General features: G+C 33.9%; 1 protein-coding gene across 4 annotated transcripts in view; it reads right to left on the reverse strand.

Annotated features, from left to right (window-relative positions):
* Positions 1-1,290: 1,290 nt before the first annotated feature.
* LOC132754098 (protein split ends-like) overlaps positions 1,291-20,231 on the reverse strand; it is a 117,721-nt gene continuing 98,780 nt past the window's right edge. For all 4 annotated transcript variants that reach the window (XM_060744693.1, XM_060744692.1, XM_060744694.1 and 1 more), the window contains 11 exons: positions 17,158-17,280; positions 13,546-15,579; positions 12,884-13,051; positions 8,773-9,151; positions 8,312-8,510; positions 6,908-7,125; positions 6,155-6,430; positions 4,756-5,736; positions 4,243-4,464; positions 3,769-4,034; positions 1,291-3,456 (listed from right to left, as the gene is read on the reverse strand). In XM_060744693.1, coding sequence (XP_060600676.1) covers positions 3,064-3,456; positions 3,769-4,034; positions 4,243-4,464; positions 4,756-5,736; positions 6,155-6,430; positions 6,908-7,125; positions 8,312-8,510; positions 8,773-9,151; positions 12,884-13,051; positions 13,546-15,579; positions 17,158-17,280 — 5,259 coding nt within the window. In that variant the 3' untranslated portion in view covers positions 1,291-3,063. The remainder of the gene's footprint in view (positions 3,457-3,768; positions 4,035-4,242; positions 4,465-4,755; positions 5,737-6,154; positions 6,431-6,907; positions 7,126-8,311; positions 8,511-8,772; positions 9,152-12,883; positions 13,052-13,545; positions 15,580-17,157; positions 17,281-20,231) is intronic.

The raw sequence follows: 20,231 nt of genomic DNA on the forward strand, positions 1-20,231 counted from the left end.
TATCAGTACCAGTACTTGCAAAATCACTGCAGTACATACTGCAGTACCAGTAATGCAGCTCTGGTCACAATGACCTTAACACTGAAAATTGTGCTTTGCGGAGCATAACACAAGTTCCATTGGGCTTACAGTGTTCAAACTTCAAAGGATGATTGCCTATATTGAATAAAAGATCAAATATCTGTATTGGGGTCATAAGGTCAATATCAAGTGACCCTAATATTGTTAAAAGTTTTACAACTGTCAAACTTCATAGGATGATCACATATATTGAGTAGCGGTGCTCTTGCTTTACATTGAGCTTTTCAGGGAAACTATATATGGTATGATGCACACTTTATTATCACCAGCCTGACAACTGTGTACATATTAGATGTATGATGTCTCCAAGGTGATCTGGACAATTGTATTATATAGCTAATTGGTCAACTAAAATAGGGAGGTGTTGAAGTAGATGTATAAATGCCGACAATTATCTACGATTTTATTTCAAAGATACAATAATCAACTCCGTAATGAAGCAAAATTAAAGACATTTGCACTTGAATTGTTGTTGGGTATTAAACAAAGGCAGGTTTGTTCTGGTAATAAAAGACACATTCGTACTTCTAGTACCAGTAGTTAAGGCCCCCACGGTTACACATTTAAAATTCATCCCCTCTTTAAAATTTTGACGTGTGGGGCTTTGTCCATCTTCCATTCACCAGTGCTTTTGTGACTTATACTTTATCTTCTTGCACCAATAATTTTGTGCCCATGTTTTCTTAAAAACCAGGTAATCAAGTCAACATTTATTTGTTAAAAATGTTAAAATGAAACTTTCCGGCAGGTTTCATACAATTCACACTATAGATAATATCATCGTCTTCTTTACAGCTCGACTTTTACTTGATGCAAATTACCATTTTTAGAAAGGTTAATTCTATTCACTAAAACATTATAACAAGGTTATTCATCCCAAGATGGTCAATTAGTACATTTTAGTTTAAAATGGATAAGGGGTATCCACAAGTGCTCCTCTGCATGTTTCAAGCACCAGCAAGTGCCTTGGTAGAACCACTAGTTTGTACCTTTTTATTACCATTTGCTTTGAGCTAGTTCTGTGAAATAGACATCTTCCTAGGTGGCCAAGTCATAGTTTAATCTGCTTTCTAGGATTTAACTCTTTAGTCTTGAGCAGTGCTGATTAATGTCAATTGTTACTGTACTTGTAATATGACATGTGTAACATGTCAAGTCCCTTAGAGCATACCATGATATTCCTTGACTTTTAAAACACGAGAAACAAAGTTTTATATTTGAGAAATCTGTTTTTAATAGGAACAAATAAGAGAGCCTAGACTTCCAGAAGCCCGGAAGTCTGGGCTCCCACAAGTACAATAATAGCCATATTAATAGATATATGCTAGATTTGTTTTTATATAAAAATAGCTCTATAGCATATTTACATTTAACAAAGATCAAAATGTATATGTGTAACATATGTGTTGACAAGAGATGCCATAAAACAAATACTACATTAATGATAAACAATACTACATTATGATAAACAATCTGAAAATAAACGATTAACAATGATAAACATTAATATACGTCTGTTTTATTTTTCTTAATAGCGCTACACAATTTCATAAGTATTCTCGAAAAGAGAAGAAAAAAAAAAGAGGAACATTTACAATATTTTAACCACATACTTGTGGTTAACATATTTAAGCATTATAAAATTTTTATAATCATTAATATGATCTAATATTTCTACTGACACATTTCCCCGCACAACAATTTACGGTCATTTCGTTCAAAGATTCACGATAGAAGCAACAAAAACTTATGCTACTACTGTTAAATAAAAGAAAAAACGGCAACAATATTTGTTAAGTACTTTCAACACAAAAACAACACAATTTTTTACCTTTATCGGTAATTGATTCAATATTTCAATTATATATATATTAAACTGCTGCGGACTACATCAATGACTACAGTATTGTACCTACAGGCCTTGTGAATTACAAAAAAAAATATTTGAACACATTTTTTAAAATGTTTTTAACTGCTAATCTGTAACGCCATGAAAAAGAAATAAATGATAATTTCATTTTGAGACAGAAAATGAAACAATTGTTTGGTTGCTTCAAATGGGATGACTGAATGTGCTTGGTTCTCCAAAAATTGTAAGAGAAGAAAAAATGTTTGAAATAATGAATGGCAAGCCCTATATGTGTTTTCATATACAAAAAGCAGTCCCTGTTTATATCATAACAAAAACAATACCAGTAGGAAAGGGGAAAAAAAATCATTAAAATGGCAATAATCTGAAATTCTAATCACTTAACTAATTATTATGACCTATTTAACTAGGTATAACATGAGCATGTTAATAAAGTCTGATTCTATCTTTCAGTTGAACATCAACATGTTCAACAATATGTACCGGTAAATCAAGAATACCGTGATTAAAAAACCAGAAGCTTTGGTGTACAGAACAGATAAATGAAGCTGTAATACACACAGTCCAAGCTCTTGTTTCTATTTTAAGTGTTCCCAGTTACATACATGCCACATGACTAAGTCACATGATCCAATCATGTGACCATATATCTACATGAGTGATAACAACAATAACAACTAGAACAATGCTAATATTAAAATGTAATTGAGATCAATAGAAAAGTTTACAACAACTTTGTAATTCAAGTCTCTCCTATTCAAAGCCTACCGCTCCGCTACGTCTATAAATACTTGTAGATCAATTATAACTAAATAATTGTTGTTATTTTAGCTATTTAATATCGTACATATGGTGTTAATAAGCGCGTCTCAACTTACTGATAATTTAAGAATTCATTAATTTTGTATCACAAGGAATGTAATAGTAACCTCCCTTGAATTCCTTGTGATTTGTCCTTTTGTCTCGTTTTATTCTACAGTTAAATAAAACTGCACTTTTACAAAAAAAACATCCAGCACTTTCTATGCGTAAATTTTCAGCACAAGTAAAAACAATTCACACTGTCACATGGTAAAATTGACTGTTCCAAATTCAACTTTTTGTATTAACATTTAGTCCTCGAGATCTTCTGGACTGGCGTCCTTTAACACAGCTGTTGCGTCTTTTATAGCGTGATACACAATGTTCTTAATCTGTAATTTATCCTCGTGATTCGAGTGTCCTGCCGACAAATGTCTGAACTCCTGCGTAAGCTGAAAGCAATGGTGCACATTTTCCGGAGAAACAAAGTCTTCCGCTACTTTGATACAGTTATTGAGGTTTCGTACTTGATGCGGGGCGCCAGCAGGAACAAATATGGCGTCTCCTAGGCACTGTAGTATGGTGTAGCCAAGCACGTTATACTCCTTGGCTAATCGATCTCGCAAATCTTCGTCTAGGTACCAGCTCTGATCATGGATGGGATCATGGTGTTGTTCAATTTTTTCTCCTCGTTCCTTTCCGACCTAAATAAGAAACCAATAATATTATTGTTTCTACATATAAATGTATGACAGCAATAAAATTTTCAGTTCAAATCAATACTATCAAACTCCACATCTCTTAAGTTTTTTTCAGAGTATATATAGAAACATATGTATACATGTATGTATATTAAAATAGTGAAACATCAAACCTTTTGCAGAACACTACGTTTTAAGGAAATGTCTGTTAAAGACATTCAAAATAAATGTTCAGTCAGTAAGAATGGGTTTACAACATAAAATGTTACCAAAAAACATGCTTGGAAGTTGTTTATATCTCGAGGTAAAATTTACCTTATTTAAAAAATCTCGGATTTTGTCCGCATCAACAGCATCAAAGATGTGCCAGAGTGCTCCAGGAGTTTCCCGTACTTCTCGGATACGACGTTTTGTGATTGGGTCACATCGGGCCATTTCAATGGCTTTGTTCGTCTCCTGATCTTTTGGTATTCTACCTCTTTCCTCGTCCTCGAGGTAACCAACGTAGACCATTACATTAGTAGCGTCAGAAACATCAAGGTGAAGGTTGGTGGTACCTTCCTTTGGATACTGGGCGGAACCTGTAACAGAAGACAAACCACTGATTTAATGAAGAACTTTGTGTTTGTTAAGTATTATGAAATACACAAACACCTGGCAATTAGGAACATGCTATATGTATCAAATTATTTACATTTGACAAGTTACTGTAAGCAAATTTAGCCTATTTTTATATGTTATGTCATTATTAGAAAACTTGTAAGGTAGAAAATAAATGCAACTACTAACCATAAGCAATGTACATCTTTGGTCCGAGGTCCGGTTTGACTAGAAAATCTGGGAGACGTGAGACAAGGTTTAGGCGACCATCACGTTTGGTGTATTCGGGCAATGGTAGAGACTGCATCAAGTCGTTGAATTGCTGGGGTAGAATGTCACTAAAGTCATCACCTGGTGGCCAGTCTTTTAATTTTAGTAACATAGGAGTGCCTTCTTCATCTACCAGTCGCTCTGTTGATAAAAAATCACAATTGTTTTCAATAACTGTCTAGATATTGACTTACTGGTATTTGTAAAAAGTTTTCATAGAAACAATAAATGTATTTATCTTCAAGACATAATGCTATCGTGTTAGGTAATCGTCCTTAAACCTTATTAATCAACTGTTATAAGAACTAGGCTTACAAATTTCTCTTGTTTTAAAAAATGAATGCTAAAATCTAATTAACACCCGTTGTTTTTTTTTTTCTATCCTTAAAACAAACATAAATTAATGAGCAGCGGTAATATAACAACATTTACCTTCCATACAACTGAAACCTTCCCAGAAATGTTTCATAGGTTGATTTACAACTAGACAACCAGTTCTACAGTTGATGAGGTCATTCTCAAATTGTCCAAAATGTTTCGTGAAGTATGCAGGCTTCCACAGATCTTCGTTCACATATTTATCTACACCAGACACCAGAACCGGCTGGCCTCTCTTCCACTGTTCCATGAAAATTCTCAGATTACCTTTGTGACGTGGATCGTGAAGTCGTAATAAGCGACCGTCACAGAGCCATGAGTGAGGTACATCTGGATAAAGAACACTTGTCTCTGTTAGATTATGGGCTATGATAGGGGTTTCACGCACTAAACAATGACTTGCCCCAAATCGAGGCTTATAATGAAGCAGTTTCATTTCAGGTTCATCTGCCTCTATAGGGGTCAAAGGTCCATTTTTTTCAATTTCTTTTGGGATATGCTTCTCAACAACTTTTTGTATAATGTCATTAAGTGAACTAGTATTCTTAGATTTCTTTTTGGACTCATTGTTATTTTTCACTTTACTTCCAGCAGTTTTTGTAAGCAATTCGCGTAATGTTGAACAACTTGGGGGCATCTTTTTCTCACTACTTCCTGGTGATACTGGCTCAGTGATAGGATTGTACGACTTTCCGTTCTTTCCTTCTTTCTTTTTTGTCAGCAGCGGAGATTCACTTCGGTCACGAGTTTTCTCAGAGTCCATTGAAGCAACGTCAGCCAAAAGACTAAGTGGCGACGTGCTGTCTGGATTATACACTGCATTTTTAATGTTCCCATTTTTTGTTTTCGATTTTTCATCACCGCCAACACCATTTACCATTTTCTTCTTCGGAGATAATTGTTTTATTGCTTCATTCATTAAGTCAGTTTTAATTCCATTTTTCTTTGTTGTTATTTTAGGACTACATTGACAAGCCCGTAAAATCTGGAACCTGTCCCGAACCTCATGCACCATTCGACCTACTTCCCATAGAGCTGAAAAAACAAAAAAAATCTTAATGAGAAATCTTTTGCAAAAATCGATTAACAAAGATGCTATAAACATCTAACAAGAAAGCAAAATTACACAACAACAAAAACCTGTAATTGTCTGCATGTTGTATAAAATTACAGAAACTGTTGCCATATCAACGGAAAAGAAATCGGAGAATAACGCATTAGATCGCATCATATATAATTAAAAGCTATTGAATATTTATATTAATAATGTCTTTGAACACAGATCATAACTAGTTCAAATTTCAAAGTTATATCTTATTTGGTTTTGAGTCAAGCCCACAATATTAAGGTCAAGGTGACTTTTTAACATTAACTTGTGGAATTAAACCACAAATGCCTGTTTACAGACAACATTAAAAGATAAACACAAGGTCACTGTTATATAAGCATTTACCATCAGACGGTATAATCTGGGTCAACATCAGTTTATCTACGTCATGAGCCTGTCTGTTAGCGCTGCACGTGAGCCACTGCCTCTGGTCCTCATCATCCCCTTTCACGTCCTCAGAATCAGAGTCCTCGTCCACCTCCTTGGCCTTGACCTTGTAACAGTCCAAGCAGACGACAAAACCACATTTGTGACACACCCAGTGCATGTTGAACAGAGTGGTGTCACAAACGTCACACATCTCACGAACACCTGTCACAGCCCTCTTCCATGCTATCTTGGCTGAACAAAAAACAAACATTAAAACATTAGCTCAGTGCAACTTTTCCATTGCATATTGAATAACCTTATGTGTTATTTGAACCGTCTATTTCTCGGATATCCTATCTAAAGACAATTGAATATTTAGTAGGATTAAAAATATTTTTAACTTACAATGGAAACAAACTTACACTAAAAACATTGAAGCATTTAGTATATAAACAAATTGTGATTACCTCCCTTTGACCAATTCCATTCTTGTTAGCTTCCCAATTTTATAAAGATTTAATTTAACTTTGCCAATGATTTATCAACAAAACATAAGCCTTTGCCACCAATATAGAGCCAGGCCAGCCAACACGTCCATACAGTCTGATCAGGCTCTATACTGTTGGTAGCTCAATTTCTATAATGTGATACTGAAATCACTGAAATATTTTTAATCGGCGGCAGATCAATTACATTAATTCAGCTGAATTAAAAATTAAGAACACTCACCATTATCCCCAGCACAAACATGAGCCTCTTTTTCTTGCTGTATCAATTCACAGAATTTGTCACCAAGACGACGGATAATGAATCGTGCCGTATCCACATCGATCTTCGGTTCTATGATCGGCGATTTAGGAATCCAAGGGTCTATGTCATCCTGATCAGCGTCCGATAGTTCGGAGAATCCATCAATGGTAACAAATCCGCGCTGACTGTACTTTAACCTGAAACATATCAGTCAACACATATATATATAAACAATTCATCATTACTTGATGCTTGAAAATGTTTTAGCATTTTTTATACTCTTTAAAAAGAAAGCAAAATTAGCAATTTACGACTGATGGATGCAATCCATAAATATCTTGAAGTTGAGGTGTCTTAAGTAAGTCAAATAACACAACCATAACTTTATTCATAGACATAACTTTACTCTATTACTCAATATAATAATGCATTTAAATGACTGAAAATATCGCAACAAATTGCCTTTCAACAATTATGATTTAACCTTCTGGAAGAGGGCTAACCAACTTCACTTTTTTCACCTTGGGCAGTTCCAAATATGGGAGCTGGACAAGTCCATTTAAGAAATTAAGCATGTTAAGGGTAAACAAAAGAAACCTTCCAAAGTCACCTTGAAACATAATATAGTTGAAGGTCTAACCAATTGAACTAGTTGTAATTGTTTCAGAGTACACAGCCATTTACGTTATAACATCAACGTAATTGCCCACTTGAGAATGAAATTATTCAGTTTGTTTGCGGCAAAAAACATTTATCACAATATAAATCAAGCAACTCATTGAAAATAACCTCGTAAAAATCAGCCGTACATGACAAACTCCCTCAGGTAAATACAACGTCTAAATCATTAACCTAAAACTGTGTATGTAAGCCAATACATCTTAATGGGTTTTCATAAAATTGTCAGAGTAAATATAGAAGTGTCTAATGGCTTTAAGGAGATGAAATTAACGAGAAAAATGACAAATTCATACAATTTAACACAAGATGTAACCAGTTTTACAACCACCAAGTTTCAAGGATGAATCATTAAAACAAGTAACCTTTACAAAACTGACTTCCTTCAAGTAATTTCATTACTACAATAAAAACCTGGGATGGGAGGATTTTGCAATTAGCAATCTCCTAAAAATTGTAAAATTAAATCATTACTTTGTTTGTGACCTACATGTACTATGGCTTTGTTTTATCCCCCACCCAACAAACCCCCATCTGTAGGAAATGGGGGTTTAAGAAGCATGGGACTCTTCAACTGAACTAGTTGAAGTGCAATGACAATTCATCACATTAATGACACAAGCAAACAATACAAAACTTTTCCTCCTAATCAAGCAAAACACGATTTCCAAAAATTGATCAATATTAAATTTTCTTAGTATTTACCTTCTAAATGCGTAGAATCTACAGAAAATGTTTGGAACAGTTTTGCCTCTCTGTGTAGGAGTCATCTTACATTCTCGACATTTCATAAGTTTTGGTGTGACTTCGCTACAGGATCCATCCTGCAGGAATGGCTCGCAGGTCTTGCGGAGGACAGAGTCTGGGACTCGTACCAAGTCTTTGATCACAGTGCTTTGCTGAACTGTTGAAATTTAAAAATATACTGTTTTTAATATGCATAACATACCAATTTCCACTTTATAGTGAGAATTATCACTTAAAATATTTATCCTGACCTATACTGTAATTTCTGCCAATTTTAAATCTCAACATCTTGTACTATACATAGACAAAACATGTTCCATTTTTATCAAACAACGCATGACAATTACAATGTGGCTCATTCCTAATGGGAAATTAATATTCCCCCCTCCCCCCAAGAATACATTTTAGAGAATATTCACCTTTAGTTTCAGAGTCTTTAAACATGGATTGAGGAGGGATGTAGACAGGTTCATTGTCTATTTCTTCATCTGACTTCTCCACTTCCTTTTCTTTCGTCTCTTTTACTTGTTGTTTCTCTTTCTCCTTTTTGTTCTTTTTATCTTTCTTCTCCTTGTTTCTCTTCTTTTCCTTTTTATCAGACTTTCTGCTACTTTCAGCATCATTGGGTTCATCTGTTTCCATGTCTGTCTGCTCAGTTTTTTGTTCCGCAGCATCTTCAGAGTCTAACGTCTTATCGTAGGCTTCCTCTGTCTGCTTGATATCTTTCTCTTTTGCAGATTCTCGGCAGTTTTCAACAATTTTCTTTATCTGTTCTTCAGACATGTTATCCGCATTGTTCTGAAAATACAAAAATAATACCATTTTAGTTTGAAATATCTCAAAATCTCTTTATCATCTCACACTGTTTTTAGTTATTCACAACATTTCTTCTCTCTTTTTTACTGTAAAAAAAGAACCACCCACTTCACATTATACAAGTAATGTCTTACATTTCAAAATCTGTATCATATAACTAGTAGGCCTACAAAGTTTGCTGAATTTCAAAATCACAAAAAAAACATTAATAAAGGAGGAAACCTCAAGTTCCCCTCAGTGCCTTATTTCAGACTTCTTATCAATGATACATCTCAAAATTCAGCATCAAATGTCTCAGTCTGACATTATAATTCAACACCCAAGTATTTTTTTTCCATGCTTTATTTACATCTGGCTTATTTATAAATAGATATTTTATATTTCCAACGCCTCCATGAATAACCTTGGTGCTGTAAACCCAAAACTGTTTACAAAAATAAATCTTATTCAACAAACAGCTTGAAAACTTACTCTTGACATATATACGACAGAATGATCTAACAGCCCATGTCTTTTTTGTAGTTTATTTAGGAGTGAGTGAGAAAAACCTCTACCATACTATTACAGAGTAACCTTCCCCATACTATTATATTTAATATGGTGTCATTTAACAACATTAGCAAGTAGTCTGGATCATGTACAGAGACAAATAACAAGTATCATTTATAAGACAGGGTCAACAGCTCAGGAAGCAACACTTAAAACATGACATTTTGAATAATGTTCCCTCATTATACAAGCAAATTTATACACCGGGGGAACATCTCAAAACACTTTTTTTCTGATAAGAAAACATTAAATAAATCATATGTTAAATTAATGGTTTTTTTATGTTTAATTATTTCTGTTATCATTTCTATTAATATATCAGGCTATGCACAATGCCTTTGGAACATTTCCAAAGTATTTATCAATATAAGCTTTAAGTGTTTTATGTATCTAAAAATAACTTTAATCTACTTTTTTCATCTACATGTATATTGTAACTTAACCTAGCAAAATATATCAAAATATATGTATAAACATTTGATAATGTTATTGTAGAGATATAATATCTTTACTTAATACTAACTTAAAATATCTCTAAATGTATTAGTTTGTCTGTTTGATACAGACTTTTTGCACCAGGAAACATAAAAGTTACAAAATGAGTGTACAACATAATAATTATACATCATGTTGTTTTCCAGTTTATTTTCATAGAAAAGGCGACAGAAACATTTCTAGGAAACGTGTGTAACATCAAATCTAATAAAACTTTTATACATTGTGAATATGCTGCATAATTATATAAACAGTGTAACATTTTATGACAACAGACTTTTACTGCCGTTTGTACTGAATGGTTAACACTCATTCGTTCTGACAAGTTCTCTCATTTTTTACCCAGTTTTTATTCAATTAACATGTCAGTGTAGCCATCAACTCCTTTCTTTTTTTAAAGACAGATAGAATTCCCTCCTGTTTTATCTTATTAACTTGTATAAAAACCTAAAAATTCACTTGCTTGAAGGAAAACAAACAACATTAAGTCAAGGAAACTGAATCAATCTTTTACGATTTTTCTTTTTCAATATACAACCTTCCTAATCATTCATTCAGTTTGTTTGTTTTTTCCGATTTTTCTTTTTTTGTATTATGCAACAACACAGGTTGTTTTTTTTCTTGGTTTAAGAAAACAAAAAAAATGACCTTTTTTGTTTCACATCGAATACAATTAAATAAAATGCAAACATTTTCCTGGAAAAGCATTTCAACTGACAACAACTGACAAGGTCATCCCTAACTGCAGATGACTCATAGCACGGGGTTTGTGAGATTTTATTGTACTATGACAACATTTAATTGCATCAATTCAGAATTTTATAAACCATGAAATTATACAACAAAATGCAATAATATTGCAATATGAAAATTTTATGGTTTTATTTTCTACTTCTATACATTTATTGATTTTACAGACAGGCATTTCTTTAATTACCTAAAATCATCAAATTTCTGCATTTTATTCTACCATTATCATTAAATTCAGTAGTGGGAAAAAACCAACAACCCGGAATTTTATATTTTCTTGGAAAGAAACCAACTTATTCATTTTTAGATCTTTTTGCAATAATTTTTTTCAGCAATAACTATGGAAGGTTCTGTGTTTGTTTTTATGTGTTAACATAGAAACCAGCTTGCTTTAATGTAAACCAGATGTTCTGTAGGAACATGCTGATGTAAATCGTGCTTGCGGCTAACAAGAAAACCACTTCATGCAATTTCGTACAAACATATATTTTATTGGGTTCATCCCAGTGTCTTCTTTGCTGATGTTTCGGTTGAGCTTCCAACTCAAGTATAAAATGTGGTTTATTTACGTTTGTATTCCCAATGAAAATTAGTTTTTATATTCCTCTTAGCGCACTTGAATTTAACAGGCTAATAAATAATAAATTTACACAAAACCTGCTTAATCTTGCATATTTCTTGGAAAGGTTTAACATACCAGCAACCACATAATTATATGACTTCTTAACAAGTCATTTAAATTTACATAAAACTAGTCTTTGTTCTATATGATTTTTGAGTTATATAAACAGGCATAATCTATCCAATAAAACAAAGTTTTCAAGCGGTCAATTTTAAATCATATTCCTATCCCATTATCATCCTTTGACAACTGCACAACAAGCAATAGCTAACATTTTCATAAATCTGCTACAAAAATTTTAATCTTAAACTTATGGGGAAACAACAAAACTCTAGTTTTACAAGCGACAGGTATGTAATTATTATTGAAAATTTAAGCAAATCTGCATTAATCAGCAGTTTTTTCTAACTAACACGTCAATTATTAGGTCGACAAATTGAACAAACTTTTCATTGCTCACTTCATTAACAACATTTACTGTATTTTTAACACATGCAAGCTGTTTCCCAAATAATCCTAACATAAAAGGGTTCATCAAATCTATATAAATGAACAGCTGTCTTGTCATTTTCTATATACATATATCTGTTCTACTATTGAATATACTTCATTTTCAGATTTACTTAATATTCTTTTGATCAATATGCTAATGTCTCGGTGCAAAACAGTTAATACAAAATAAACAATACTGAATGACATTTTCGACAGATGCCTATAATGTGTCCTCTATTTAATTCCATACTGATATGTTGTGGGTTTTTTTTTTTTAATTTACAGCTATTAAACAATTTGAATGCTAATGTCATTTGTAACTTAGTTCTATCTGCACAGTCTGATCAGGATCCATGCTGTTCACTTACAAACCCTATAACAAGTAGATAAACTGATAGCAAACAGCATGGATCCTGATCAGACTGCGCAGATACGCAGGCTGGTCTGAATCCATGCTGGTCGCAAACCCATTATGTTGGTTTTGTCATGGCCTAGCTCATATATGTTTTTTCAAATTCTTCAGTCAAATCTGCTTGATTTCTTTACAAAGTATACGGTCATTTTATTTATAAGGTGATAAATAAACGAAAAGCAAATGAAATCTCTAGTGTATTTTGAATGTAAATTATCCAATTGTTATGCTAATAATATACAAATGCTTTCAACTCTGCAAACGAGCAAAAACTAGCGCAATTTACATAATGAGATCGTGGTAAGGCCGCCAATATGCAACTTTATCTTCAGGTCTCAAAGAGGAACAAATATTGGAATTTCTTTTCCAAAAACATTTTCAGAAATATTTCTACCTTTGTTTTAGATTCCTTGCCCCGTCTGTTTCCTTTCTTTTTGGTTTGACCCGTGGTGCTTGTTGACGAATTTTCATCGGAATCTATTCTTGGTTTCTTAGGATTAATATTTCGCTCTTTCTTATTCTTAACTCGTTTTTTAGGGTTACTTGAATTGCTGTCTGTTGCCTATAACCAAAAACAAACAAAAATAAATCTAAACTTATGTCACAGAACAAGAACATTTATTAATACAGGCACCATTTCTGTTTCTTACTTCATTTGAAAACAACATAATATTATGCATGACACAAATGCATGATTACAATAATGAGATGGTGATTGAACATTTTTATGCACTTATGTTTTTCCTGTAGAACAATAACTGCATTCTTCTGTCATATCAAAAATGCTGGAACTATTTATAGAACAGATTTGAATGAACTGATATTTACAAGTGTTGTACATACAAATACAAGATTAATGTATATGTCAGCTCTCAGAACATGAAACATCAAAGAACATGATTTTAACATAAAAGAGAATGTATAAAGAGGGACATTAATTATTCAAGCATTATGCGTAACTGCATTTTTATACAAACAAAAAGGTCAAAACAATCAAGAGCACTTGATATTATCTTCTCTATCTTAAAAAGTGGTTAAAGAAATTAGTATGCTAACCTGTGTTTCTGTTTCAGATGCAGACGTTGTGGAACTGTCATTTGTTTCGGATTTTTCCAAATTTCCATTTGGCAGAATAGCACTAATGGGCGATTTACTTCCATCTTTACCAGGAGATATGTAAGAACAATTTACGTAACAGTTTTTCACTTCCTTGTCTTTTTCAACCTCACCAGACGGGTTATTTTGGTTAACATTTCCAGAGTCCGCTACGACTGCTGGTCCTGTGACCCGATCTTGAGGTTGTGCTTCTTGTTTATCTTCGTCGGAATGTCTCTGTAGCCACGCCTTTTTCAAGTTTGGATGTTTCGCAGCTTTATGAGGTGATGGCGTGTTTTCTTGTTTTAAATGAGGGGGAGGACTAGGGGCACTTAAAGTATCACTGTCTGTGTCAATTTGTCCGTTAGCTACACGATTAATGCTTTCAACGTAAGACATAGCAGAGTTACTATTTCCACTATTTGATAAATTAGACGATTCATCATTTGCCGCACCCGGCTGAGATGTGACTGGCGTACTTGACCTTTCAAGGCTACTTTTAGGTTTATATGGTTGAGGTTTGTGTGTTAATTGTTGTTGTAAATGTTGTTGGTGAAGATCTCGTAAGTTTTCCATGCTCTGTGGCTTCTTCATCTGACCTTCTTTTGGCTTGCCAAGTTCTGGATCAGACATGAACGCATTCTGCACGGTATTCTCAACAAATGATTTAAAACTGTCCATAAACCCAGTGAGACCGTGCAATCTATTTTTGACTATAGCCTGTGACGATGAGGTGGTAGCCGTTCCGGCCTGTGTTGTGGACATCGCAGAGGCAGGAATGCTACCACTACTTGTTGTGTAAGGTGACTGGTTTGACACAATTTGTGGAGTAGTACATGGAACTGATAAATTTAATGGATTATTATTGCTTGAAGCAGTAGGGCTATGACCCTGTACTTCACTGCCTTTTTGTCTCTTACGACCATTCCCTTCTTTCTGACCTTTACGTTTTGATCCCATTGCACTTTGTTGCTGCATTTGTTCTCTATACGAGGAGTGAGAGGATTGGGCGGCTCGTGGAACCTGGGCTGTGCCAGTTACCGAAACAGTTCTTTGAGAATCGCCACCCTTTCCATTGGAATTGTTAGAATAAATGGGGTTTGGGACAAGTCCTTGTTGAATTAAACTGTATGTGTATGGAACTGAAGAGTGAGGTAATGACACTGGTGGTTGAGCTATAGCAGGAGAATAAGATCCTGATGAATTAACACTTGATGGATGAGAGCCCGGGTTTGATCCTGGACTTCCTCTTGTTTTGGTTACATTTGGGCTACATCTGTAGTCCATAGGCTCCATGACAGCTGCTGAAAGTTGCTGAGGACTAGCAATTCTCAACGGACTTTGAGATCTAGATGTACCTTGCCTTGCTGCGTCTGCCCGAAGTGCGGCAAGTTGTTGTGAATGCGCAGTCATTGGATTCATTCCATGTGAACCGGGACTTGAGGAACTTGAATGAGGCCGTTCCGGAGTGTGGGCAGGTTTAGGCTGGTGATGTGGTGACATATGACTTGTGTACTGAGGACTCGAAGATTTCACACCCCCTTCTTTCGTTTTGTTTTCCACTATCACAGAACTGTATGGTTTCGAGTCTTTAATCAAAGGCGGGGGAACAGACAAGTCCTTTTTACGAGGAGATTGGGAACGATTTAATTTTGAGTCTAACACACCTTTATCACCCTTATTCTTCTCTAGTTCATATGACTGAAGCTGATCTGTAGTGATGAATGAATATTTCTCAGGCTTGTATCCATAAAGACTAAAATTAGCCTGAACTTCTTGTTTCACATTTGACAAGCCAGGTTCACGCTTTATGGAATTGTGACTATCATAAGGTGATGATCCCATTTCTTTGCGGATTTCCTGCTTGATGTCCGGTTTGTGATCACCTGAAGAAAGCATCTTTTGGTAGCGTATATATTCTTCCTGTTGTGTCATTAACTCTTGATGTTTACGCATCATTTCAGCATATCGGAAATCTGTCTCCCGTAACTGTTCCTGAAAAATAAAAGCCATATTATAACCATTATAAAACATAACTATGATAATACAGTTGATCATTTTCCTTGTCTTCAGACTTAATATATAAATGTTGTCACTGTTTAAATGATGAAATGATGTAGCAGTTTTAATGGGGAAAAAAACTAAACATGCCCTAGATATCTCATTTCAGGCATATGTTGGCACCTCTATAGAACTTTAAAACTTTCGTTACCAAAATAGATTGACTACTCTCTATTTATAACAAAATTACAATATTCAATCACACTAAGGTGAAGGTCACAGATTTATAGTGATAAATATCTCAGTACATTCTCTACATTTCCATTCCCCAATCATTATGAAGTTGATTAATCAATCATCCTAGTTCTATCAATTCAACTCATTAAATCACGGACTGCCATTCCTGAATATTGATTCATGGAGAACAAGTGGACCAAATTCGTTTCTACAGATCAATAAAACGTTAAAATTAAATAAGCTTGACATTGCAGCTCTCCCCCTCTCCTATAAACATACAACTGTATCTATTTCAGTGAAACTGATACATTAATGTGACAAACCAGCCGAGGGGAAAAAAGTGCTGAGTAAACAAACAGCCCACACGCTTGTTTATTATTCATAACATACCTAAGACAACATTGCTGCACCAATTGCTACATGTAAATTACTGTATATTCGTCCCTTTGATGTGATCGATATAATGACGGAAGCCATAATGCACACCTTTATTAAGCTAAATCAATACACGGTAATATGTTTGATTACTAATTAAATAAGCCTGGCCAATCAATACACATTATCATCTGTCACAAACCTGTCACCATATTATAAAAGGAATTCTGAAGATACATTAGCCTAGCAGACAATTCTCCAATAATCTATCTTGAAAAAAGGCAAAAATCATTACAATATCATTACGGCAATATGATTGATTCCCGCTACAGTTTCCTTTCTTCTCTGCATGACCTACATTAATCTGAACATCGAGAAATATCAAGCATTGACTCTAACAGGGATATGGTCACATACCGGAATGTTTTCAACTCGGCGCCCCAAGGCTTTTTACAATGGTAACAGTCTTTATAGATTAATTCTCACGACTAGTGATTAATCTGCAGCTAAGCTTTACACACAAAATCGTAAATTTACTAAAAAGTATGTCATATGACAGACAATGACTATTCATTAACAACAGAGAAGTCAAAAGGGCAAACTTTGTTGTATTTTTTTTTTGATGATAAGTTATAGAGGTGAGAAGGTTTCTTAACTAGACATAATGTGACAGACTGTATCAAGTTGTCTGGACAAACAAAAAGTAAATTATTCCTGTATGAATAAATTATCAAGTTTAAACATTTATGGTCGTCATTATCATCTCAAAACCCTGTGGACACATTTTAGACCGGGTTTTTAATAAAAATATTTTAGGTAGAACCACGGATGTGCATCTTTCTTACATGAGTGAAATCCCAGGTCTCTAGCAGTATTCAAACCAGAGAGGAGTAGGTGGAAATAAAAAACTCTTTTTTTGCTAAATTGTTTCATATTCAGATGAGAATTAATGTAATCTACCTGTTTAATCTTTTCTTCTGGTTTGATTTCGCCCATCTTCGATGAAGGGTGCTGAGACTCGGGTTTGGGTTTACCAGTACCCAGTGTGATTGAAGGCTGGGGCCACATGCCTGTCTGAGCAGCCTGAAAAACACACAGGAAAAACTACATTAAACATCAAAGAGAAATCCTGTTGCCCTTTTAAATTATACTTCCTCTGTTTGTTCGTTTTTTTTCTATTTTTTAAGATGCAGTTAGATATAATCAACAATATGTTACCATTATTTGTCTGGGTTATTTTCAATTTGAACAAATCACGAAATTGTAATTATAAATTTGAGTAAATATCATACAGCTCATTTTTTCCCTTTTGACATTTATGTAGCTAATACTAAGAATATCCCGACATTGACCAATGTCATGGCTGTCCATTAACAACATTAATAAAAAAATTTATACCACAACCTCAAAATGACTTTAACATTTAACAAAATAGGAACCATAGTCTAGACAGGGAAGATGTATATAAAAATAATTTCAAACAAATCTCAAAAAATAAAAAAGATACAAAAAAATCTCTTTTTTGTTAAGAAATGTGGTTTTCTGTACACAATTCCTTCATTTCAGTATTACCTTTACCCAATGAATTTTTATTTATTTCAGGGAACAAGGAGGATATGATATACAATGTATAAACACACAATATAAATGACATAATTACAATGTTACAAAAAAATAAAATCAACAATTCAAATGTAAACATATTAACAGATTCACTGAAAAAGCAAACTAATTCAATAAAGACTGTATGTAGGCAGCCATATAATTAGTTATACAGTATATGCTAAAACAGCCATGTCTGTATGGCTTATTACCATGCCGCATCCCAATATCAACTCTGCAAAATTTGTGAAAATAGACTAACCCATCCTATCTTATCAATAGCTACCAGTAAATTGATTAACCGATTTCATATTAAAATACGTAAATTCTCTAGTACTAGTAGTTCAAAACATAGACATAGACATATAATCATATTCAAAAGTAGAATTTGGTCATTATGTATGAATAACAATACAATATGTCAACTTAAACATGTTCACACAAAAAAATAAGCAGACTCATGTCTGTTAAAGCAACTTTTTTCACATTTATTATTAAAGTTTACACAAAAAACAACTTTGAATGTCAATGTAGAGCTTTTTCTCCATATGATTTGTTTTGACAGTTTATTAACAAAACACCTTATAAACATATCTTTCTATACATACTGATCCAAACCAGGCACACTTTCATTGAAAAAAGTGAGGGAAAAAAATTCAGGGCAAAAATGACATTAGCACATACACATTTACTGTAAGGTAATGATGTTGAAATAGCATTTAAAAGTTTTCAAAGCAAATATCTCAAAGGGTTAAGGCAATAAGTGGAATTTTACCCATATTCAATGTATTTTCTAAGTCAAAAAGGGGCATAATTCTGTCAAAAACCTTGACAGAGTTATGTCCTCTTGTCTGTTGATGAAGGTCGTGATGGTAAACAAGTATGGTCAGTTTCAAAGCAATACCTCCAATGGTTTTGAAATAAAGTGAGGTGGTACAAAAAACTTAACCAAGCTCAATACACTTTCTAAGTCAAAAAAGGGCCATAATTCTGTCAAAAACCTTGACAGAGTTATGTACTCTTGTCTGTAGATGGAGGTTATGATGGTGAACAAGTATGGTAAGTTTCAAAGCCATACTTGTAATACTTCTGAAATAAAGTGGGGTGGTACGAAAAACTTAACCAAGGTGTGACGCCAACGCCGACGCCAACGCCGACGCCGGGGCGAGTAGGATAGCTCCCCTTTTCATAGAAAAGTCGAGCTAAAAATGAGATATAATTATTGTGTTATTTCTGGGTAAGGGGGTATAAGTATCTTAGTCTTCCTTGTAAATAGCTTGTCAACAAAAAAACAAATTGGCAAAATTAGTTGCCTCATTTCAAACAAGCACAATCTGGTTATTTGTACTTTAAAAGTATTTCCTCTGACATATTTATTGCTATAATTAGAAACATATTTTCAACATTTAAATATGTATTATGTAGAACAGTACTGGAAAGCATTTCCTCTCACATAAATAAATTGATATATCACATTCATTAATTGATATAATTAGATATGAATATTAAAGTGAAGTTTTGATGAGCCTGATATCATTATTATCAGTTAAGACAAGATCAATTACATATAAATAAAATTCAGTTCATAATTAATGCATCAGCAAACATTTTATCATGTATGTCAGTTACATAAATATTCATAGGGTAGAGGCATGCGATATGTTTCAAACTTGACAATAAGAGTGTCAATTAAAATCAGTATTGACTTGGCAGCTGGCGCCATAATAAAATAAAGACATTGATTTGTACATGCATCCGATCATGGTGTCAGGGTGAGTGGGGGTGCTGGCTTGAGGCATTTTAGTATACAAGGTTGATGAAATTGGGAAGGGCCAAGAGGTTTTTGAGCTGCATGTTTAAGACAAACACTTTGACATTTATTGATTAAGGTACTATGTAAAAATACTTGTTGTAATCATTGTGATGTATTTAAACAACATGACAAAACACACAGAGAGACATCAATCTTATCACTTTTATGTCATCGTCAGTTGTTAAGTAGCGAGGTAAAACATTCAATGTCATTTCCTTCATTAAAAATAAGAGAATAACAAACATTTTCCTGCTTGTTATTACTAATTTACTAACGCATCAACATTATGGTCCATAATTATCTTCCATATAAAGGTAGCAGGAGTAATTTCACTGCACAGCATGCAAGCCGACCATTAACCCTTCTGATCAATTTTTACAATCTCGTTTTCTAGTGCTCTTGTTGATTGATTAAATGTCACCAACAAAATGAATCCAGAAGCCTAGTTACAGCAGTAGCAGTCTCTGTGATGTCTCCATAGCAACGGAGACAGAAGTGGCAGAAAAGGGGGAGTGGGGGACAGAGAAAATGTCAATTTGTCTTTTGTCTGACTCGTTTAAATGTAACCCAATTAGAGGAAGTGTGAAACTAAAGCCTGCCATAAATCACAAACACAGAA

The sequence above is a fragment of the Ruditapes philippinarum genome, unplaced genomic scaffold, assembly GCF_026571515.1.
Source record: "Ruditapes philippinarum isolate M1 unplaced genomic scaffold, ASM2657151v2 ctg466_1_1_1_1, whole genome shotgun sequence".
Taxonomy (NCBI): domain Eukaryota; kingdom Metazoa; phylum Mollusca; class Bivalvia; order Venerida; family Veneridae; genus Ruditapes; species Ruditapes philippinarum.